We start from the raw sequence: 24,395 nt of genomic DNA, 5'->3' as shown, positions 1-24,395 counted from the left end.
AACTATTTTGATTTCAAGACTTTAGAATCTAGAACACAGGAAAAATGCCAAAGAAGCATGAAATATTGATATCTTGTCCCATTTAAAATCTTAAAGATCCTCTGGCAGCTCTGAAAACCTTTCATAAATACAGGAATTCAGAACCTGACAAACCTCATTCACACTGGCTTAGCTCTTTAATTTTGCATCTGTATGCTACCCCACCACCAGAAACAAGTATATGAGTCACTGTGTGTCTGTTAGTCTGTGGGAAACTGCAGTCTGCTAGGGGTCTGGAGAGACTGAAGATCTTTTAGAATATAAACCTGAGCCTATGAAATTAATAGCAGTAAAAGCCAAGCAGAGGGCGCCCTCTCGTGGTGACTAGGAGGACTTGCGCCTTCTGTGCTGTGGTTTGCCATAATGAACTTTACCTGAATCAAAATTATATCTTTTTAATAATAATTATGGTTCAGATTTCTAAGAGTTCCTGCAGGACTCTGGCATCTGTTCATTAAGACTGCTGTCAAGAGTCCAGCGTGGTCTACAAAACAAGTTCCAGAACAGCCAGGGTTACACAGAGAAACTCTGTCTCAAAAAATCACACACACACACACACACACACAATTCCTGAGATTATATTTTTTAAAAAACTGTTCATAGGCTGGACAGTTAGCTGTCTGATTCCCAGAGAATTGGAGTTTTATTCCAAGCACAGGGCCTGCTAATCTCTGTAGAAAGTCAGCAGTATTGGCTTCATTCAACACTTCACCGCAACCTCTAATTTTGATACTGTGCTTAATTTATGCCATAAGTTTCTGAGGAACGATGGAGAAGGAACTATGTCATACTTTCAGTCAGTCCTTGGCATTTGTCATATAAAAGCCCCCCCTTTTCCCATATAAAATTATGAGAAGTAATCTGGGGACTTTCCAGAGAAGAGGACTGTCAGGGCATTGGAGATTCTGTAACAGTTTTCTAAAATTCACGTTTGAAATTTCCCTTTGTACCAATAAGCATTCAAGTATTGCATTATTTGACAGTTCTGAATCTAGATAATTCTGTAGTTGGGTAAAGTAGGGACATCAGCCCAGGGGAGAGGATCCTGTTAGGTTAATGTGGATGCATATTTTATAGGCCGGAGGAGAGGAGAGGGTAACAGGGTTTCTATTTCAGCATGAGTCTGGGCTGGCCTGCAGTGTGCATATCCTTTTTCCTAGGAAGAAAGCTGAGTGCAGGTCCGTCACCTTCACAGTGTTGCCCACTGCTGGTGTACGAGGCCAGGGGCCAGGCTTCCACCACTCTCCTGGGAGTTTTCTTCATACAAGTAACAAAGTGCTGTAACGTGCATTTTAGCGCTGATTAGACACTCAAAACCTGCCCTATGTCTGAACATTGCATAGTTCCATGTGTATGAGATGTCAAACTGGCAAGTCCTAGGCAGGAAATAGATGTGTGGTTGACTGCAAGGGACCGGGAGCAAAGGGTTGGTGGGGAGGGAGGTGCAGAGTACCTGCTACTAGGTTTAGGATTTGAATGCTAAAACTGTTCTGGAATCAGAGTGGTGACCACTGTCGTGGTGTGACTGTCCTGCGAACCTCTGTACTGTACACTCAAGTTTAAGCTGCAAACCAAATGTTGATCCACAGGAATGAATAAAGTCAACAAAAAGGTAATTGCCATAAAATCTCTCCAATTTGGTTTTAGCAGAAATGTTGCTGGCTAATCTAAGATGGGCTGAGGCATTCTTTTAATTCGTACTTGATTGTCCTGTCTCTGTCTTCACAGGGCCTCGGTGGGCTTCATGGAACATCGGCGTGTTTATTTGCATTCGATGCGCTGGCATCCACAGGAATCTGGGGGTGCATATATCCAGGGTAAAATCAGTGAACCTCGACCAGTGGACTCAAGAGCAGATTCAGGTGCGCGCACAGCCGGCAGCTAGCCAGCTTTCCTGTCCCCACATAGCAGCACTCCAGGTGAAGGCTAGGGAAAAGCAAGGGGGAAATTAGTCATCAAACACGTTTATCAAATGCTAATTTTTACTTCATTGATTTATTTGGGACAGGATCTCATAGAGTTCTGCAGCCCTGGGTGGCCTGGAACTCACAGGGATTTCCCTCTCGTTACCCTCTGGGTGCTAGAGTTAAAATTAAAAGCATGTGCCACCACACTCAGCAAAGTGTTGTTTTCGTTGGGGTTTTGAGACAAGCTGGCCTCTAACTCTTTCTGTACTTACCTCAGCCTCCCAAGTACTGGCTGAGGTTACATGTATGTCTTCCTATTAGATAAAATTATTATTCTATCAAGACTGTGACTATCTAGACCTTTGGCATTTACAGATATAACATTTGTAGTATTTAAAACAAAGGAACAAAACCACTTTCTGGCCGAGGGTATAGCTCTGGGAGGGAGCATTTGCCTAGACTGAAGGAAGTTCACTGGGTTTGATCCCCAGCACTAAAAAGAACCAAACCCAAAAACCTTCCAAATCGTAGCTGTTCCTTTCTCTTCCTTGTTCTAGAGACTGAGGCAGGGCCTCACACACCCTAGGCAGATGCTCTGGGCTGTGCCTCTGAGCTACGCTTCCAGCCTTAGCATAGTGTTACAGCTAAAATGCGCCATTAATCTTGCTTGCTAGTAGCGTGGTGGCTGGGCTGGCACATAAATTAATGCCTGAGAGCTGCTCCTTGGTGTGGCTTCACTGTTCTTTATTCTCTCCTGGTGCTGACCACCCCGTCTCCTGTCATTCTTCCTTTTTGGTTAGGGGGACTAAGGGAAGAGGAGCCTAAGAAAACCACTTGCTAAAGTTAATGGTAGAGGTAGGAGGGTTTGTTAAATTTGTGTCACAAGAGGCTTTAGGAATGACCTCAGGCTGTGCTTGTAGACCGTTGTAGGTCTAAAATGCTGAGTGACAGCACCCTGACCAAAAGGAGCATAATGGAGGAAAGAAGGGTCTATTTGGCTTACAACTCTAGGGCAGAAGCCGCTACTTGGGGTAAGTGCAGGCAGGCATTTGAGCTGCTAGTCACATCACACCAAGAGGCAGAGCAGGGAGAAAGAAGCATGCTGCCTCTCAGCCGTCATTCACCTCTTTAAACTGTTCAGAAACTGCTGCCTAGAGGACGGTACTGCCCATAATGCACTGGGCCTTCCTACATCAGTTAGCAATCAAGTCAGTCCTCCACAGACATGCCCACAGGCAGTCAGATGTAGGTAACGCTTCAGGGGATACTCTTTTCCCAGGTGACCCTAGGCTGTATAAACTTGACAGTGAAAACTAACCTGTACAGAAGTCTGTTTAAATGCTTAATGGGAATACACACTTATCAATAATAGAACTAAGTAAGTTACCTAAAAGTATAAGTTAGAAGGCCGAGGACGTAGCGTAGTGGTACAGCATTTGCTTACCATGTGTAAGGCCCTGAATTCAACTCTTAGCATTGCCAAAGGGAAAAGCTTGTATTAACTGAGAGTCATAGCACCTATTAGTGCTGGCCCTGTAGGAATTTGATGGGTAGCTATGTAGCTTTGGTTTTTAAATGAATTATTCCTGAACTATTTCTCTCTCTCTCTCTCTCTGTCTCTGTCTCTCTCTCTCTCTCTCTCTCTCTCTCTCTCTCTCTCTCTCTCTCTCTCTCTCTCTCTCTCTCTCTCTCCTCTCTCTCTCTCTCTCTCTCTCTGTCTCTCTCTCTGTCTCTCTCTCTCTCTCTTGTTTTTGGTTTTTTGAGACAGGGTTTCTCTGTGTAGCCTTGATTGTCCTAGACTCACTTTGTAGACCAGGCTGGCCTTGAACTCACAGGGATCTGCCTGCTTCTGTATTTGTCTCTTACTAGACACATCTTTTAATTAAAACAAAAACCTATTCAGGGCCTCAGAGGCTGAGAACACTGGCTGCTCTTCCAGAGAACTCGGGTTCAGTTCCCAACCCTGGCATGGTGGCTACAACTGTCTGTAAGTTCAGTCCCCGGGGATCAGATGCTCTTTTCTAGGCTCCTCAGGTACACAGACATACATGCTAGAAAACCACCCACACACACACAGAGGCAAAGAGGAACCAATTAAAGTAGCTATGGAGAGGGAGAAGCTGAGCACCCACAAGTTGAAGTCTTGGTTCTGCCATTCTCTGAAGCTGGCTCCTCATCTGCACCCTGCGCCCTGGGTGACACAGATGCACGTCCTGGACTGACCTCCTGTCTCTGCACTCTCTTTCATTGCAGTGCATGCAGGAGATGGGGAATGGAAAGGCAAACCGACTCTACGAAGCCCACCTTCCTGAGACCTTCCGGCGGCCCCAGATAGACCCGTATCTTTTCTCTGGTAGCTGGGTGCAGTTCTAATGTTTGGGAAGAGCCAGGCTACCGGCAAGGCCCGAGATAAGACGGGCCACCTCGGCGTGGAGCAGTCAAGAATTCTGGTTCTCCTCCTGCAACCAAAACAAAAAAAAGCGCTTGTGTGCTGATGTTGGGATTGTCATGGAGCATCCCGTAGGGAAAGCTCGGGAATCCTGGCTGCAGTGACTTCACTGGGAATCCTCCCAAGAGTGACAGCTCCAATAGTTTCTGAATCTCTGAAACTATTGTCTGATGAAGAGAATGGCTTACTGTGCTCTGTGGAACCCTGGCAGTCGGCAATACTGGCACTGCTTTTTTAAATATCTTGTGTGAGAGTATTGGCTATTTTTGACCTGTTTATCAGTATTGCTCTTTCTCCATCCCTCAGCAGGGGATGACGAACACAGAACAAGCCCATTTCAAGGTAGTTTTCCCAAGGAACTTTGCAGACTATCTTTTTAGGGTTTGACTTGGGTGGGTGTTAGTGGAACCTATTAGGTGAAAGAGATCTGTCAAGTCAGTCTGGCGGCAGGGCCTACGCTTGTTTTTGAGAGGCATTTAGGTGCCTTTGAAATCTGTTGATCAAGGGCCTTAAAACAGACAGATGACTGACTTCTTCCCCTGCATCCTGCAATAGCCACCGATGCCGAAGCCTCCAGGGAAAGCGAGTCCCACTTACTGTTGTCGTCACTCTAAAGGGAACAGAGGACATGGTGATGATGCCTTCAGCAACCTTGAAGGGGCGGTTTGAAGGTTTTGGTCAGGGGAGCTATAAATGAAGAAACAGGAGGCCTGTGGGGGACGCCAGGCAGGAAGGAAAGAGGAGAGCATCGCCATGGGGGATAAATCAATCTTTTACATTCCCACCATTGGATTTATCCTTAATAAGTGTTTGCAGAGCTGTTGAAGGATTTATTCGAGATAAATATGAGAAGAAGAAATATATGGACCGAAGTCTGGACATCAATGTCCTTAGGGTTGGTTGTAAATCTTTCGATTTTTGTTTACACTAGTAATTTACTTTTTAATCAGGCCAAGAAAGGAAGGCTTGAAAGACTTCCATTTAATAAACAAAATACCAATGAAGTACCAAAATGGTCCCAAATGGTCAGCTAATAAAGATGAAAGCAGCCTGTCATGGCAGTGCACACTTTAATTCCAGCCAAGACGGGCAATCTGTGTGAATTTGAGGCCAGCCTGGCTTACACATTGATTTCGGACCAGCCAAGGCTACATAGTCAGACCGTGTCTCAGATAAATAAGCAAGATAAGACTTCAATAAATAAATAAATGTAAAAGTAGGAGGAAGTCAGGTGTTGAGCCAAGGCCACGATATGGCACGTGCACTGAGCCTAGCTCATGGACAGGCACGACAGCTACCTGATCTGCACTGAGAAGCACTTCTGACCTAACTTCAGATCCTTTCCTCCCTCCCTCCTTTCCTTCTCGTTGGAGTGTGTGGGCTAGGCTCTGCTATGCACCTCAGCCTGACCTCACATTCCTGCTGCTGCTTTCCAAGTCCTGGGACTAGTGGTATCCCATCGGATACTGTTTATTTAAGTGTGTGTGGGCGCGTGTGCGTGTATGTGTGCACGCGCGTGTACACATGAGCATGAATGTCATGGTTTACACATGGAAGTCAGAGGATAATTTATTGGAGTCACTTCTCTCCTTCCACTATATAGATTCCAGAGAGTGTACTCAGAGTGATCATCAGCAAGGCCTTTACCCACAGAGCTATCTTTCTTTTCTTTTCATCGGTTTTTTTTGTTGTTGTTGTTGTTTTTGTTTTTTGTTTTTGGTTTTTCAAGACAGAGTTTTTCTGTGTAGCCCTGGAACTCACTCTGTAGACCAAGTGGTCGGGAACCCACAGAGATCCACCTGCCTCTGCCTCTCATGTGCTAGGATTAAAAGTATGCACTACCACTGCCCAGCCTCCTGATTATCTCTTGAGATGGACATGTTGAATGTAATAGGTCAAGTACAATGAATGTATTGTGTTTATGTATATGTGCGTATGTTTATGTATGTTTTAATGTATGTGCACATAGACTTTTGTTTATAAATGAAGCTGAAAGAAGCAGGTCTAGTTAAATCATCAGTGTTTCCCTTCAGTCTGACCAGCATGTTCATATGCTGATGGCCGATGCCATTGGACTAATTGCCAATGGGACATTTGCTTTTTCCTGAGAAGAGTTTCAGAGGGAGTTGGGTACCAGTTGCCAAGTGTGTAACTACAACACACAGGAGGGAATGCAACATAGTGTTTGGATAAGTATGCCCACTGTTGATGACTGAGGAGGAAGCGGTAAAGATGGCGCTGTAGATCTTAAGTCAGCTTTAGGTGAGATTCTTCAGAATAATTGATTTTTTTTTCCCAGTCACAAAATTACAGGAGTACAAAGTTCTGCAGCCCTAGTGCAGGCCAAATTCACCTGTCATCCGTCTGTCTTCTAGTTTTTATTTTGCTGCTATTTTATACATTTTCTATTTGGCATTGCTGGCAACTAAGCCCAGGCTGTGCGTGCTAGGCAACCACTTTGCTGCTGAGCTACATTGTTTATTCTTCATTGACTTTCTACATTTTTTATTTATTTATTCCCAGCCTTTGTTTATTCTAATGGATGATATACTAGCCAGTGAAGTCACTATGTTTGCATGCCATTTCATGTAAAAAGCCTTCCCAGATAATGAAAAGTTAAGCTAATTAGGACCAGCTGTAGATGGATGTTTGGCAGCTGTAGAAGTGCGGTTGCCTGCTGAGTCTCAACAGGCAGGTAAATGCAAGGTAGTACATGTAGTTAGGGAAAAGGGATTCCTTCCCAACTTAATATGAAGGACTCCTCACAGTCACGTGGGGAAAAGGCTTGCCAGTAAACATAACTGTTCCGAGAAAGATTAACCCCTTGTACAGCTGCGCCCCAGGAGCACTGTCCAAAAGGATGTAGCAGCAGGGTGGGAAAGCTACCTCAGCAGTCAGTAGCATGTGCTCTGTCCCAGAGGGTGAGCGCTCAGTTCCTAGCATCTACCTCAGACAGCTCACAGTTGCCAGTAAATCTGGTTCTGTGAGATCCAACACCTACTTATAGCCTGTGTAGGTTCTTTGGACTCACATACACAATAGACCTCTCTACACATATATACTACACATACGTTTAAAATAAAACAAATCTTTTGAAAAAGAGTTTTGAACCAAAGTACACGCATTTTCTTTTATTTGTCAAAACTAAAGCTTTGTTCACTGTGCTGAGGTATATGAAATATAATCGAATGGGGTCAGGGAGGGGGGTGGGGGGGGCTGTGGCAGGAAGACACTGTCGCTCATCCTGGCATTGCTGCAGCCCTGCCTCACAAAACAAGTGTTTTCACATGGGGAGGAAATACTTCCTTTTAACTGAAACTTTCGTATTTTTTATTTGCTATGTTTGGATGTTTTTACATTCTTGTTATAATGGGAATTAGCAGTCACTTCAGTTTCCAGTACCATAAAGAAAAAGAATATTTTCAGTAGCCAGGATGATGATCTACACCTGTAATAGCAGCCCCTGGAGACTGAAGCAGGGGACTCGCCACACGGGTGAGAGCTACATAGACAGTCTCACTGAAATAACTTAAGAAAGAAAGAAAGAAGAAGAAGAGAACATTTGTTAAATGAAAACATTTAAACAGAAAGTAACTGGCTTTGTTGAAGAGATCAGTCGGCTAGTGTGCAATGCTAGGGAGGTAACCTACAATGCTGTGTGTGTTAGTGCTCTGCTGAGGTTTGGCCCAGCCCACGTGGCTGCTTTTGTTTTTGTTTGCTTGGGTTTTGTTTTGTTGTTGTATCTGAAACGGCCTCACTATGTAGCCCTGACTAGCCTGAAATTACTACGTAGGCCAGGCCAACCTCAAGCTCATAGAGATCCACCTGCCTCTGCGTCCCTAGAGCTGGGTATAACGGTGGGCACACTGCTCCCTTCAAAGGTCCACTTTAAAAATAGACAGTCTGTTTGCAGCCTCAGGATGCAGCGTTCTGCTGCCATGATGGCACCCATCTGCAATCCTAGCACTTCAGATGTAAAACAGAGACCAAAAGAAGTAGTGTTCTGTACTCCAGTGCCACACTATACATATATATATATATATATATATATTTTTACAAGAACTATGAAAAGTAAGAGGAAGAACTCACGCCTACACTCACCGTCTCTCCTGGCAACTCGTCTGGGTGTGCTCCTTCTTCAGAGGCACAGCCAGACTCCAGCTCTAAAGGCTGTCTCTGCACGCCATCCAGCAAGCCATACCTGCATGAGCTGTGTCACTGTGCTAACTGCTGATCTCCTGGTGGGCAGACAATCTGGTTCTTTCCCCTTCAGGACTATTGTTATTTAAGGTTTGGGTTGTTTTTTGTTTTTGGTTTTGTTTTGTTTTGTTTTAGTTGGTTGGTTTGGTTTTGAACTGGACTTGCTTTGTAGACCAGGCTGGCCTCAAACTTACAGAGATCCTCCTGCCTCTGCCTCCCAAGTGCTGGTATTAAAGGCGTACGCCACCACACCTGGCTGTTACATATGACTTTTTGCATTAGGAGGCTGGTTATTGAGGCAAGTTCTTGCTGTGTATCCCAGACTGGCCTGGAACTGACTCTGTTCCCACGCTGTCCTTGAACTGGAGAGCCCCTGCCTCCACATCCAAGTGTTGGAATCCTAGGCCTAACCACCAAGCCCTGCTGGATTGTTTCTGTCTTTTCTCTTCCTTTCTTTCTTTCTATTGTCTCCGTGTGGCCCTGGCTGCCCTGGAGAGCTGTAGACCAAGCTAGCCTCGAGCTCATAGAAATCAACCTGCCTCTGCCTCCTGAGTACTGAAACTAAAGGCATGTACCACCATGCCTGCCTTATTGTTTCTAAAGATTATTGTAGGCTATAATTTTATGAAAGTCAAACTCAGTATTTCTTTCTTTGCCAATATATTTTCAAGAAGTTAAACTGTTTAATGCTGTTTTCTCAGCATTGTGAAAGAACTCAAGTTTTATTTCATCTCTACAAGCACTAGGTATTACTATTAGTATCTTATCTGTAAAATTCATTTTAAATTGAGAGCTTTGATCACTAGTAAGACTGAATATGTTCATAGGGGCACTGTATGTGCCTGTGTCCTTTAAATTATTAAGTTATTTATTTGTGTTCTCTCTCTCTCTCTCTCTCTCTCTCTCTCTCTCTCTCTCTGTCCCCTTCCCCCCTCTGTGTGCACGCGCACACGCCTGCCTGTTTGTATGTGTGTGAGCCATGTGCATCCAGGAACCTGTGGAGGTCAGAAAAGGGCATTAGATTCCCTGGAACTAGAGTTATAGGTGGTTGTGAGACGCTCATGTGGGTGCTGGGAATAGAACCTAGGTCCTCTTACAAAAACAGCAAGTGCTCTTAACCACTGAGCCATCCCTCTAGCCCCTATGTGCCTATATTTTTTAAGTTATTTTGAGATTTTGTTTTCCAATGAGATTTTTTTTTTGTGTTAAATGTGACCTATAGCTTTATATTATAATCTATGAAAAAATTATAAATTACTTCTTAAATGATTCTCATCTTATTTCCTTAAGTTTTAGTCTCTAGTTGTTAATCTTGAAACTAAGACTTTGTTTTGTTTTATTTGAGACAAGGTCTCACTGTAGCCCAGGGTGGCCTCAAATTCAGATAGAGCTTCCTGTACTAATCTCATAAATGCTAGGATTGCAACTGTCAGCTACTATGCCTTGTTTTCTCTTTCCTATCTTTTTTCCTATTTATTTATTTATTTATGGAGACAGGGTTTCTGTGTAGCCGTGGTTGTCCTGCAACTCCTCTGTAAACCAGGCTGTCCTGGAACTCAGAGATCTGCCTGCCCCTGCCTCCCAAGTGCTGGGATTAAACATGTGCATCACCACCACCACCAGCCCTTCTTTTGTTTTGTTTGTTATTTGTTTATGGGGTTTTTGTTGTTTTGTTTTTGAGACAGGGTTTTTCTGTGTAGCCGTGACTGTCCTGGACTTGCTGTATAGACCAGGCTGGCCTTGAACTCACAGAGATCTGCCTGCCTCTGCCTCCCTAGGATTACATGTGTGCCCTGATGATGCCCAGCTTGCCTGGGAACTTTTGTTTTTGTTTTTGTTTTTTGTTTTTCGAGACAGGGTTTCTCTGTGTAACAGCTCTGGCTGGCCTGGAACTCATGGATATCCACCTGCCTCTGCCTCCCAAGTGCTGCGATTAAAGGCATGTGCCACCACCATCCGGCTGCCTGTAAACTTTTTAAATGCAGGCAAGTTTGTGTTACTGCCCAGCCTCCAGCTATGTTTCCTGATTTTAAAAAAACAGAGTGAAAGGGCTGGAGACATGGTCCACTGGTTAAGAGCACTTGATGCTTTTTTTGTGAGGGTGGGGTTTCAAGACAAGGTTTCTCTGTGTAGCCTTGGCTGTCCTGGACTCACTTTGTAGACCAGGCTGCCCTTGAACTCACATTGATCTGTTTGCCTCTGTGTCCAGAGTACTGAGATTAAAGGTGTGCACCACCACACCCAGCTACACCTGATGCTTTTGCAGAGGACTAGAGTTCCAAAGAGCAACAAAAACTAAAATGGATTTTCTCACTTGGGCTTGTTGGTGTGAGGGTCTTTGTTGTATAGCCTAGACTGGTCTCAAACTCAGAGTCTTCTCGCCCCAGTCGTCCCCGTGCCGGGATTGCAGGCTTTTGCCGCCATGCCTGTCTTTAGTGTTCTTATGGCTTTCTGTCGTTATGTATAACACATAAGAGATAAAGGGCACAAATGGGTGGCAACTTTCAACTGACAGTGATGAGTAGATCAGGCTGATGAGAAGAGTCGGGGCTTAAAATGTGTGGTCTGCCTCACTCAGTGTGGAGGTTAGTGAGCAGTAGTAGTCACACCCCACACCACGCTGGCTAAACTGCTGTATCAGGATCTTTAGGAAACTTTGATGTCCTGCTTGCATTTGGATTGCAGCTCCTGAAACACTAACTGTGTTCATGCTAGGGTATATCATTGTCCTGTTAAATCATTTTAGAAAGAAAAGGACGATAAGTGGAAACGAGGGAGTGAGCCTGCTCCAGAGAAAAAGATGGAACCTGTTGTTTTTGAGAAAGTAAAGATGGTAAGTGGGGAATTTCTTCCCATGTAGGTGTCCTTGTGTTCACATGTATGAAGGAGGGTGGGTGGGAGGCGTCATGGCAGTGAGTGGGTGTGAAACCGTAGTGCGCGGAAGGCCCACATTTAGAGATCACCTGCTGCTTGTGACTCATGTGCTCCGCAGCTTCTCTTGCTCTCTCACTTTCTATCGCCTTTTGTCTTTCCTTACCCCACCTCTTCTCAGAAGCCCTGGAACTCCTGTAGATCAGGCCAGCCTTGAACTCACAGAGACCTGCCTCCCACCTGCTGAGATCAATGGTGTGCCACACTGCATGTAGCTTACAGGTCTTCTCTGTGTGAGGGGGCTAGATGGAAGCTTGCGAACTGTATCTTTCCCTTCTGCACAAGATACACATCCCCTGCCAGCGTGTGATGGCAGTGTGTTACCTTGTAGGCAGGTGTTCCCTCTGTGTTAGCCTCTGTTAGACCTCTTAGCTCGTCTCCCTGTTGCAGCTTGAGGTGTCCAGAAGTCAGGTCATGCTCACTGTTTTCCCATGGCACACACTGGCTGGGTAGTAGATCCTCTAGGGGATTAAAATCTTAAGAGAAAAGAATCTCAATTATTTTTTTAAAGGCTTAGTTCTGTGTGTTTGCCTGCATGTGTATGTGCCCCACACATGTATGGTGCCTGCTGAGAATAAAAGAAGGCATTTTGTGCCCTGGAACTAGAATTGCCCTGTGAGTGTTGGAAACTAAACCTGGGGGTCCTGTGTTCTTTTTTTTGTTTGTTTGATTTTTGTTTTGGTTTGGTTTGGTTTTTGGTTTTTCAAGACTGGGTTTCTCTGTGTGGCCTTGCTTTGTAGACCAGACCGGCCTGGAACTCACAGAGATCCACCTGCCTCTGCCTCACCTCCCAAGTGCTGGGATTAAAGGCATGCGCCACCACGCTTGGCTGGGTCCTGTGTTCTTAATCACTGAGGCATCGCTTGATTTTCAAGAGACAGGGTTTTATCCTGCTGCTGAAGGAAGAGCCTTTACATCACTGTGCGTCTGTGGCCTCAGTCCATTGCGATTATGGCAGAGCGAATCGGGACTCTTTAAAGTGATCTTTAGAATAAAGTAAAAGGTTTCCTAAACAAAATGAGAAATTTGTTGGATCCTGACTTTTTCTTTAAATAAAAAATAAAACTGAAAAAAAAAAAAACTGAGCTGGCCTAGCTCACGCCTATAATCCCAGCACTTGGGAGGCAGAGGCAGGAGGATGTCTATGAGTTTGAAGCCAGTCTGGTTTACATAGTGATTTCCAGGATAGCCAGAGCTACATAGTGAGACTGTGTCTCAAAAAAAACAAACAAACAAAAAACATTTATTTATTTATATGTGGGGGTGGGGTGCATGTGTTGTAACACACATGTGGAGGTCAGAGGGCAACCTGTGGGTGTCCTTCTTCACCTTCCACCCTGCAGGTCTGGGGACTTGAACTTGGGTTTGGCTGTAGCTACTGAACTGTCTTCACTGGCTGGCTTCTGACTTTTGTACTGTCCCTTTGTTTTGTTCTTCATTTTTCCCTGGGACCAAACACTGTTTCTGGTGGTGCCTGGCCAACTAGTTTCAGAAAGATAAGCCTCTCCAGAAAGCTAAACAAGCCGGCCAGGGCTGTGTTCACTTCACGCACTCATGCTCGCTGCACTTCCTGAGTCTTGTTTCTTTTGTAATTATCTTTGAAAAACAGCCACACCACAAGAATACCTGTGGCTTTGCAGTGATGGGGGGTGGTGTCAAAAACAACCGCTTGCCCTTTTTTTATATTTTTGTCACCTTAGCCACAGAAAAAAGAAGACGCACAGCTACCTCGGAAAAGCTCCCCGAAATCCGCAGCCCCTGTCATGGACTTGCTGGGCCTGGGTAAGAAATAGGTTTTTCAGCTCCTGAATTCTTGCAAATTTGGTGAATTCTCAGCCACTCTAAGAAGAAAGATTGTTTGCTCATGCTCTTCCTGCTTAGTTCTCAACAGTTACTCTAAGAAAGTGTTTGCTAAGCCTTTTTCAGAGCAATGGCTCAGGGGAGCGGGTAACAGCATAGCCTTTGGAGCAGAGTCCCCGCAGTGCCCCCATCCCTGTCTGGGCTCTAGGGCAGTTTACCTGACCTTTGGCCATTACTTGCACAACTGTGGGCTGAGGTTTGTCAGTGTCTGCTTGAGATGCTGCTGGAAGGATTACTTCTGCGCTTCCTGGCCCTTCTGTTTCATGCCAAGCCCTCTGGAAACACTGGCAACTTCAGGAAACAAAACCTTTGAGCCTCTGCTGCTTTCCTGTCCTCAACTGCCAGCCACTGTTCCTATGCAGTCATTTTCTCAGATGGCCTATTACTGAGCAGTCAGTTCTCTCTGCCATCCTGGCTTTGCCACTTTCAAAGAGAAAGCCAGTTCAGTCTCACAGCGCTGGTGGTTGGTTGTACCATCAGGTCTCTGCTGTGGATTCAGGCTGTTGACTGCCATGGCTCCAATTTCCACACCCCATTTCTCTCTGAAAATGAGTCTTGCACACCTTGTCCTTCCGATAGCCAGGAGGAAGCCAGTCAGTGCTAATGTAGCCTTCAAGCCCGAGTCTCTGCCGCCCTCTGTAGCCTACTCCAGAGCACTTGTGGGAATGTAGGGTGAGGCCTCTTCTGAAGATCCTATTCAGGCTCCCTGGACAGAGCCTGTGGTCTTCCTGTCTGCTTCTTGTCTCACACAGAGGACGGGTCTTTGTAGCTGTGCTGTTTAATTCTGTCTCCCTCCTAGATGCTCCTGTGGCCTGCTCAATTGCAAACAGTAAGACCAGCAATGCGCTAGAAAAAGATCTAGACCTTTTGGCCTCCGTTCCATCCCCTTCTTCAGCTTCCAGAAAGGTGAGTCTTCTGCACTTCTCAGGATTAAAGAACATTCTGGAAAGGTTCACAGCTTAATCGAGGAGTCCAGCCATGCTTCCTTGGTGGGGCTGAACTTGGGTTTCTCTTGATTTTCTCTGTGGCATGTGTCTGTCATCTTGTTGTAGCCCAAGATTACTGTTTCATACAGTTTGGTCTTTTGCCCCCAGAGTGACTACTTGAGAAGGCCTGTGTCACAGGGGTGTCACACTGTATAGGCTGACACTAGGGGTGGGCCCTTCATTCTGAACCTCTGCTAGGGTGTTGAACATCAGCAGCTCTTATTTGTGGAATGTCCCAGAAATGGTGTCTGTGTCATTTTGTATATTTTGTTCATACTTTGATATATCCACAAGAATGCTTCAAACCAGATATTTTGCAGATGAGGACTTCTTGGCTGTGGACGCTGTTCTGTTTGTATTATGATAAATAAGCACTCTGGGATCTTTGTGTGTGAGAGGGAGTGGCTGGGAATTGAACCCAAGACTGGATGCATCCTAGACAAATACTCTGCTACTGAGCTGCCTCCTGCCTGTACACTGACCCAAACTCAGTTCTCTGTGCTGCATCATTTGGGGGTTGTTTTCATTTTTTTCTATCAAGTCACAGAGTTTGTCAGGTGTTTTTATGGTGACATTTTCAGGAAGATGCTGACTTAACATGAGCCATTAAATTCTTTTCTTTCTTTTCTCCACTCCCCTGTCCCCCAGTGTCTCGTGCTTTAACAATGTTGTCCTGGCTAACCTGGAACTCACTGTTGCCCAGGTAGCCTCCTGCATTCTGGGATTAGAGATATAAACTATCACACCTGGCTCATGAGCCCTGAATTCTTATCAGAAGTGTCAGAAACAGCACAGAGAGGGCCGTTCTGATTGTCCTGCTGCTCTCTGTGCCCCAGGCTGTAGGATCCATGCCAACTGCAGGGAGCGCCGGTTCTGTCCCTGAAAACCTGAACCTGTTTCCAGAGCCTGGGAGCAAGTCAGAAGAAACAGGCAAGAAACAGCTCTCCAAGGACTCCATCCTCTCACTGTATGGATCCCAGACTCCTCAAATGCCTGCCCAAGGTAGAGCCATAAAGTTATGGAGGTGCTCCAGGGAGAGACTGAAAACAAACATGCAAGAATTATTTGTTGTGTTGGAATTTTATTTAGCCATAAAGAAAAATGAAATTTGAAAACAGTGGATAGAACTGGAAAATATTGTGTCAAGTGAGATAACCCAGGCTCAGAAATACACATCCCACATGTGTAGTTTTACTCTTACATAAGTAACATGTGCAAAAACTATGTGCTAGAATCCATATATGAGAGAGTACTTGTGGTTAGAGTCCAGGAAGCTAGAAAAGGGCCCATGACAGGGGAAGGATGCTTTGAGAGAGAGAGATGAATAGGGTTCTATGAGCAGGTGTGATGTGAAAATGGAAGGAGGGGTAGAGGAGGCAGAGTACAGAGGGATGGGGTCCAGGGAGATGAGTGTGTATGGGGAAATCAGCCAAAAGTAAGTGTATGTGAAAAACGCCATAAGAAACATGTTCTGTTATATGCTAATTTATAAAAAGAATTATTTTTATGACAGGGAATAGTAAGTGTCTTAGGGTTTCTATTGCTGTGAAGAAACACCATGACCAAAAAGCAAGTTGGAGAGGAAAGGGTTTATTTGGCCTACACTCCCACATTGCTGTTCATCACCAAAGGAAGTCAGGAGAGGAACTCAGGCAGGACTGGAACCTGGAGGCAGGAGCTGATGGAGAGGCCATGGAGGGATGCTGCTTACTGGCTTGCTCCACATGGCTTGCTCAGGCTCTTTTCTTATAGAACACAGGACACCCAGCCCAGACATGGCCCCACCCACAATAAGCTGGGACCTCCCCATTGATCACTAATGGAGAAAAGACCTTACTGCTGGCTCTCATGGAGGCATTTCCTCACCTGAGGCTCCTTTCCCTCTGATGGCTCTAGCTTGTGTCAAGTTGACACCTGTACAGTAACTCTGAGGTCTGGGACATAATATATAAAACAAACTTGAAAATGACATTTCTGGGGAAGCCAAAAAGTAGCAGCAGATAGATATATGTCACCAGAGCCACCCTTCTGTTGGGTCTAGTGTCACAGTTCTGTGGCATCAGACTCAAGGTCAGGGTCTGCTCTGCCCGGAAAAGGGATGACTCGCTCAGAGTGAGGCCCACTAGTGACAATAGAAAAGCTTGTCAAGAATTCACGCTGCTGCTTGGCTGTGGAGAACAGGGTTCTGAGTTGAGTAATCTGAGAACATCTTGTGGGAAAGGACCAGCTGGTGAGTCTCTGGGCTGACTTTTTATGCCTGCCCCTCTCTAACAGACCCATGCGTGTGTTTTCTTGGCAGCAATGTTCATGGCTCCGGCTCAGATGGCATACCCCACGGCTTACCCCAGTTTCCCTGGGGTTACACCACCCAACAGCATCATGGGGAGCATGCTGCCCCCACCGGTAGGCATGGTGGCTCAGCCGGGAGCCTCTGGAATGGTTGCCCCCATGGCCATGCCTGCAGGCTACATGGGGGGCATGCAGGCTTCCATGATGGGTGTGCCCAACGGGATGATGAGCACTCAGCAGGCTGGCTACATGGCAAGCATGGCAGCTGTGCCCCAGACTGTGTATGGGGTTCAGCCAGCTCAGCAGCTGCAGTGGAACCTTACTCAGGTGAGCAGCCTCGCTGTACCTGGGATAAGACTTGAGAGGCTTCCTCAGTGTCTGACCTGGTGCCCTTTATCCCCAAGTCCTTTCTATACTAACCAACAAGCTAATGCCAGAGGTATCCCCGTGCTTATTTCCCTGAAGGCCTGGCTGAAGGCAGACTTTCTGAGGCTTCCTGAGTTCTTATAGATTGAGGCCTGTAGACCAAGTCTGAGTGTCTCCACAACTTCTCACAAAACACAAAAGTCTAGCTAAGCAAGGAGCACAAGTAAAGCCACTATTGCAGGCTTTGGGTGACATGATATTAGGCATCGGAGTACCAGAATCCCACTGAGCCAGCACCGCAGAGGACATCATGCAAACAGAGAGGAAGCAGAGGCGTAGAGGTGACACAGCCCGAAGGAGAAAGGCCCAGCCTGGTAGAGTCATACTGAGAACAGGCCAAGGCGTGGCAAAGTAGAGCTCTGGTTACCTGAGGCCGTGAAGATACGGAACCTGAAACACACAGGTGTCTAAGTTGGTAACTTGGAAAAGCATTGTGTTGGGGGAGGTGAGCATGACGTAGGAAGATAAAAGTCTTTGTTTTGATTTTTTTTGTTTTGATTCTTGCTCTTTCTTTCTTTTAAAAGATTTATTTATTTATTTATTATGTATACAGTGCTCTGCTGGCATGTACATCTGCAGGCCAGAAGAGGGCATCAAATCTCATTATAAATGGTTGTGAGCTACCATGTGGTTGCTGAGAATTGAACTCATGACCTCTGGAAGAGCAGAGGGTGCTCTTAATTGCTGAGCCATCTCTCCTGCCCTGGTTTTTGCTTTTTCAAGACAAGGTTTCTCTGTGTAACCATCCTGCCTGTCCTGGAACTCACTCTGTTGACCAGGCTGGCCTTGAACTCACAGAGATCTGCCTGCCTCTGCCTCCTGAGTGCTGAGATTAAAGGCGTGTGCCATCACCACCAACAGGCAGATGAATTTTATTTAGAGAAACTGACCCACAGCAGGCAACTTTCAAATATCAGCTTTTAAGCCATAAAGAACAAGAAAATTCTCTGGACTGAGGCAACCTCTGTACATCTCTCCACACACAAGTCTGTTAGTCGCACCTTAAACAGAAATCAACCCCCAGGCTGACATCAGGCTTTAGATAAAAAAGAGCTCAGGGCCTAGAGAGATGGCCCAGCAGTTAAGAGCACTGGCTGCTCTTCCAGAGGTCCTGAGTTCAGTTCCCTGCAACCACATGATGGATTATGACTATCTATAAAGGAACCTTCTGGCATGAAGGTATACATGCAGACAGAGCACTCATACATTTAAAAAACACATAAACAAAATTTTTTAAAAAGTAGTAAAAAAGATTTGAGGCATTGAGGCAGTGTGCACTGTTGTAGCAGTGTGACATTTCTTGGGTGTGTTGGAGCGTGGTTCTGGGAAAATGTTCTTCCTCATGCGTTGCCTCCTGACCTCCATGGGGTGCAATAGTGTGATTCCTGCATCTTGTGATGCCCCTCAAAATTAGTTTAAAGGTTTTGTATGTATATATATATATGCATGTATGAATACACAGAAAAAAATCAGGTTAAAAGTTTTAACAGCTAGTGAATTTAAAGTTGAAACATAGGTTTTGTTGAATTGATTTTTTTCCGGTTTTAAGGAAAACTGAGAATTTTTGAAAAAGTTAATGAGAGAATAAAGAGTTTATACAGCAAACATACTGGGCTCAGGGAGTTTGAAGACATTGTTTTATCTAAGAAATTGTCAATCTGTCTTTCTAATCACAAGGAAGTCCATACTGGCCCAGCACATGACCATAATCCTAGTACTTATGGGGCAGAGGCTGGATAACCACTGCAAGTCTGAGGCCAGCCTGGTCTACATAGTGAATTTTGAGCCAGTCATGGCTACATAGTAAGACCCTGTCTCAAATAAACATCAAAAAGAGGACTCTGTCCTACCCAGGCTATGCCCCTGACTCTTTCAGCCTCTCTGTAGGTTGTTCGTCCTTTCTTTCCTTGACTGTTCAGTAGGAGGCCCCATCATCCCACCTTGCCCAAGCAAGCACGCCCAAAGCACTGACTTTGGCAGTAATGTGCTCCGCTGCGGAGAGGCAGAGCACGGTAGCAGGGGCCTGTGTGTCTTTGGACTCTTCAGGGAAGACTGTGGCCAGTTGACAACAGGTCTCTTCAGTGAGGATATGAGGAGAGGGCCTGGAAAGAAGAGACGCTCATGGGAGGTTTTTCTGCTGACTAGACTCAGGGTTCCTTCTTCCCCTCCCACAAACAGGACTCCTCCCTGCTCTGTGTGCTAACTGGCTACGTGCCCAAGGCCTGATCTGAAAAATCTCTGTCCTTTTCAGATGACGCAGCAGATGGCTGGGATGAACTTCTACGGAGCCAACGGCATGATGAACTATGGACAGTCAATGGGTGGTGGGAATGGCCAGGCAGCCAATCAGACTCTCAGTCCTCAGATGTGGAAGTAAAGCAAAGCACCTGTATGGCTGCCACTCTCTTCAGCCCTTGCTTTCCCCCTTCCTTTTCTTTCCCCAGCACCCTCCTTCCCTTTTTCCTACCTCTCTCTGTTTGGTTTAGAAATTGCTCATAAGTCATATGGGGTTTGGCATCCTGCCCAACCCAGTCCCTTCCCAAACTCACAGCCCTCTCTGTTGCTTTATGTGGGTCGGGTCCCCTGATTCCCTCCCCACCCCAGCCTCCCCCTCTCCAGCACCAGCACCTTAGAAATTACTGGCAGAAGAGGACACATGAAAGGCGAGAGGATATACACACTGCTCGGTACCTTCCCTTGAGGTTGAGCCTCCTCTCAGACCCTCAGAAAGGTCTGTGGGGGTCGAGTGCTTGGCAGAGGGGAAAGTAGAGGGTTCTTTATGTGTTGCAAGCTGTGTCTAAGTGCTGAGAGTTTGCTTGAAGAGGGAGGCATCAAGTTCCCAGCTTTGCGGGAATGAAGGAAGTTCTGCAATCAGATAATCCTTGGGTCTTGGGTCAGGTTGGCCCTGGCCCTAGAGTGAGGCAAGCCCCTTCCCATGAGGATGAGCAAAAACACCACTCTTCACTCTGAGTGCTTTCAGGGTCTGGAGCTGCAGAACTCGCCGCTTCAGTCAGCCTTTACTAGCACCAAAGACTCCACGGAGGCCCCACACAAACACACGTCCCTTGCCCGCCTTCTGCCTACCTTGAGCAGCAGCTGGCCCTGTGGCTGGACAGCCAGCCCCTATGAGGAAATGCAGAGCTTATCATGTGTACGGTTTGTGTGTGTGTGTGTGTGGATCCCACTTGCCACCTCCCCATCTGCTCTGGGTGTATCTTTGTTTTTTATAGTTCTAGGTTGACAACAGAGAGGAGTTAATTTATCAACAGCCTAAAACTGTTGCCAGGTTATCTTATAGTTTAAAACTTGCCATCTCATTGTTAGCTCCCTTCTCCTTTCCCTTTTCCCATCTGCCAGTCACTCTCTGATGCCCTGGTGTCTGAGTGCTGTTTGCCCACCTTTTCTAGGTGTGAGAGGCAGAGAGCCTGAGCAGCTTTCTCTTGGCCATTGTTCACCCCACCTGAAAACTCAAACAGGAAAACTTTGCTTCAAAGATCTCATGTGTGGGAACCACAGCGCCTGGTCGCCTTTCTCCTGTGTATGTGTAAATTCCTTAATAAATATTGCAGGGAAGGACCGTTTTGCTCAGCTGTCACTGTGTCACTCTTGGAAAGTAGTGAGGCACACATAGGATTTCTGCTTTCCAAGGGCACCTGCTGCCTTCACTTTGGCGTTTTAAGGAATTCTGTTCTTGGTATGCCAAGGGCAGGCGAGGCCAGAAGATAGAAAGGAGGCCTCTCTCTGGTGGTATCCGGAGCAGTGAGCAGAGGGCCTGGGGTGTGGTAAGGGTCGTGGACTACTAGAACCTGAAGTGGTTTTCCTGTAGAAGGGACGCAGTTCCCAGGCATATACCCTTCCTCGGCAGAGCCAGCATTAGACTCCAAGAGTCTGCTCTGGGAGCACTGTGTTCTTTTCCTCTGCTCAGACGAGCAACTAGTTTAAACTCCTCCCTAGCAAGGCAGCAGTCATTCCCTTTGGTTGCCTGGCTAAAGGTAACCCAGCCATCTCGAAGCAGTGAAGCCCAGGAGGAAGTGGACAGCACATCAGGAAATAAGGCTGCTGCTCTGCTTGGCTGGGGAGGGTAGATGCAAGGGACGAAGGTCTGCAGTGCATTTCCTCCTGGATCTGATCCCCTTTCTGCTCTCACGGAGGACACCATTTTCCCTTCCCTCATCTTCCACCTTCACCGACCTTTCGTTACAGCACATGGTTGAGTGTTTACAGGCGTAAGAGGGAGGAAAATGCAGTAGCCACTCATCCTGAGGCCACTGGTACCCATAGCCTTTGTAACCAGAATTCCTGCCAACTATTCTTCCTAGAGGTCTCAGGATAAAATGGAGCTAATTGTAGTCTTAAGACAAAGTAATTCCTGTGGTGCATTTAACACAATATAGAGCAGTTAGCAAGCATTTAAATGTCAGTAAGAATTATGTGCCAGCCTTGTGTGCGACATGATTTCATCCAACACATATTTAATGTATAAACATTATGCCAGAATCTGTCTGAGTCAGTAGAGACAGCACAGTAAATAACTACTCTAGTTGTATGGGGTAATTTGGTAGCAAAGATGGACAATTAACAAATTAATTTCTGAGAGCATTAAGGTAAGAAGATAGTGGGCATGGGTATTTGGATGGAGTGCATCAGAGGAGGTTATACTTTAACAGGCCTGAATAAGAAGAGGGCTGAGCCTTGGGACCCACTAGATTTTAGGACTGGGGGCGGGGGGGCAGGTACAACATCGTCCCTGACCATAAGAACGCATAATTGCTGATACAATGGATTATGAGCTGGCATCAGAGTCCCATCAGGATTCTTCCTAGGAACAGTGGCATCCGAGCTGAGTTTTATAGAGTTAGCAGTTAGCCAGTGGGTACACCTCATTTGGAGAGGTGAGAGCAGTTGGAGAGTCCCAAGGAGTCAGTGGGTTTGTGGTGTGAGGTGGGATAGGTGGAGCCAGCTAGGTCACAGGACTGCTTCCCACACTCCAGGAAGGAGCGTAGCCTAAAATATGAACAGTGGATGTCATGTTACCATTTGAGTTCTAGATACCTGCTCTTGTACCGCTGTGAATAAAATGTCTGAGGAGGTAGGATGAGAGCCATGGGGCCAAAAAAAATGGTAAAACTGAACTAGGACCCTAGAATGGGACTAGGAAAGAGAGGACTGACTGGTTCTAGAAAGCAGTTTTATGCCTGAGGAGGCAGCCTAGATGCTACTCAGCATTCCTTAGAAATCCTAAAATAAGCTTGGAAAAGATTGTGTGTTATATCACCTCACATGTATCTAGACTCTAACAGCCACAGAGTGGCTCCAGAAAGCCTGGTAGAAAGAAATTTTTCATGGCTTTCTAGTACTTAGCAGCCTAACTCTACAGTAGAATCCTTTTTTTTTTTTTTTTTTTAAGCATATAATATTCATGGAATACGACTTGGGAAAAACAACCAGAAAAATATGTCAGGAGATAGAGCTGGAAGGTCAGAGCAGTGTCTAAGAAGTGAGATGGAGCCAGGTGTGGTGGCGCACACCTTTAATCCCAGCACTTGAGAGGCAGAGGCAGGTAGATCGCTGTGAGTTTGAGGCCAGCCTGGTCTACAAAGCAAGTCCAGGACAGCCAAGGCTACACAGAGGAAACCCTATCTTGAAAAACAACAACAACAAAAAAGAAATGAGATGGAGGGAGAGGAAGAAGTAAAAGAAATCTGACTTTCTAGGGCATGCCGGAGATTGATAGAAGAAGTTAATTAGTCTGACTCCAGGTATGTTGTATTGGGTGGCCTGTCATGTCTTCACGATTGGCTGGACAGCTGGCAATTGGCTTTGAGACTGAGGCTCAAAGGAGTTAGACTGAAGATGCTAATTTGAGCGTTATCCCTACAGAAGAAGTGGATGGGAGCAGAAACAGTGTTCGTAAAATGAGAAGTGTGCACTAGGAAGAGAGCCTCAGGGAGATGATTCATTCTGAGTAGGGGTTGAAGGAGAGCAGACTGAGTGGAGATGAAAGCATGTAATCAAAGCATTCCGAGGGACAAACATGAGGTGAAGAGACTACAGACGACAAGCCAGCAGGGAACTTTAGAGGAGGTGAGGGTTAGAAGGGACTGTCGATTCAGAGTGTGACAGCAGGCACTGGCACTTTCATAGCGATGGTAGGGTTGGAAACCTGCCCATGTGGGGCTGAAGACCAAACTGAAATAAGTTTAAAAGTGGAGAAGCGGGGTGGCCGGGCGCAGTGGCGCACGCCAGTAATCCCAGGACTCAGGAGGCAGAGACAGGTGGATCGCTGTGAGTTCAAGGCCAGCCTGGTCTACAAAGCGAGTCTAGGACAGCCAAAGGCTACACAGAGAGACCCTGTCTCAAAAAACTTAAAAAAAAAAAAAAAAGTAGAGAAACGGGCTGTGTTAAGTTAAATTTATAGTGAATCACACGTTGCTTGTAAGAAATAGGGTATGAGTTTCAAACCAATGAAGAAAAAAGCAACAGCTGTCAGCTTCACTCTCAGCAGCAAACGAGGTAAGACTTTTTTTTTTTTTTTTTTTTTTTTTGGTTTGCTTTTTTAGTTATGGCTTTAAAATTTCATGAAGAAATAGAAGGATCCTGGGAAGCTGGACCTCAACAGTGGTAGGCCACTAGGTTTCCAAGTTTCTCAGCCGAGCTGGTGGCTTAGCTAGTGTGCCATGCTACTTCCTTCAGTCTTCAATACATAAACATGAGGAGACATATGCATATATACATATGTATACATGTATGAATGGCTTGTCACAACATAGGAAAAGATGACCTAAGCATGTGATAAAGACACTGTGTGTGTGAAGAAATCATTCCAAATAGGAAAAGACAAACAAGTCTGGTAGCATAGGCCTGTAATTGCAGCTACTCCAGAGGCTGAGGCAGGAGGATTTTCATGAGTGAGTTCAAGACCAGATGGATGGGGTTATAGCTTAGAGACAGAGTGCTTACTTAGTATGCATGAGGCCCTGGGTTCCATCCCTGTTCCAGAAAGGGGGAGAAACACACACACACACACACACACACACACACACACACACACACACACACACACCCCTACTTGCATGGGTACTTTATGGGATAACCAAATTTACTAGCATATCCATATGAAGAGATGTCCAGTGTAGCCATACACTTTAAGGTATTTTATTGGTTTCTTATTTCTACCATTCTTCTCCTCTCCAATCCCTTCCAACCTCCCAAAACTAGGTAGGTGAGAAAAAAGATTAGAGAGGAAAGGGGTTATAGACCTCTTTAGACTACTTCCTGCTCATTAGGGGCCCCCGGTTCAGAATATTC

At 45.8% G+C, this 24,395-nt stretch overlaps 1 protein-coding gene across 1 annotated transcript in view; it reads left to right on the top strand.

Annotated features, from left to right (window-relative positions):
- The window catches only part of Smap2 (small ArfGAP2), a 52,324-nt gene extending 32,626 nt beyond the window's left edge, over positions 1–19,698 (top strand). The window contains exons 2-10 of the mRNA XM_051172213.1: positions 1,768–1,901; positions 4,200–4,285; positions 5,212–5,290; positions 11,342–11,428; positions 13,227–13,308; positions 14,186–14,292; positions 15,209–15,374; positions 16,672–16,988; positions 19,339–19,698. Coding sequence (XP_051028170.1) covers positions 1,768–1,901; positions 4,200–4,285; positions 5,212–5,290; positions 11,342–11,428; positions 13,227–13,308; positions 14,186–14,292; positions 15,209–15,374; positions 16,672–16,988; positions 19,339–19,464 — 1,184 coding nt within the window. The 3' untranslated portion in view covers positions 19,465–19,698. The remainder of the gene's footprint in view (positions 1–1,767; positions 1,902–4,199; positions 4,286–5,211; positions 5,291–11,341; positions 11,429–13,226; positions 13,309–14,185; positions 14,293–15,208; positions 15,375–16,671; positions 16,989–19,338) is intronic.
- Positions 19,699–24,395: the final 4,697 nt, after the last annotated feature.

The sequence above is a fragment of the Acomys russatus genome, chromosome 29 (assembly GCF_903995435.1).
Source record: "Acomys russatus chromosome 29, mAcoRus1.1, whole genome shotgun sequence".
Taxonomy (NCBI): domain Eukaryota; kingdom Metazoa; phylum Chordata; class Mammalia; order Rodentia; family Muridae; genus Acomys; species Acomys russatus.
This window is presented reverse-complemented; position numbering and strand designations above follow the sequence as displayed.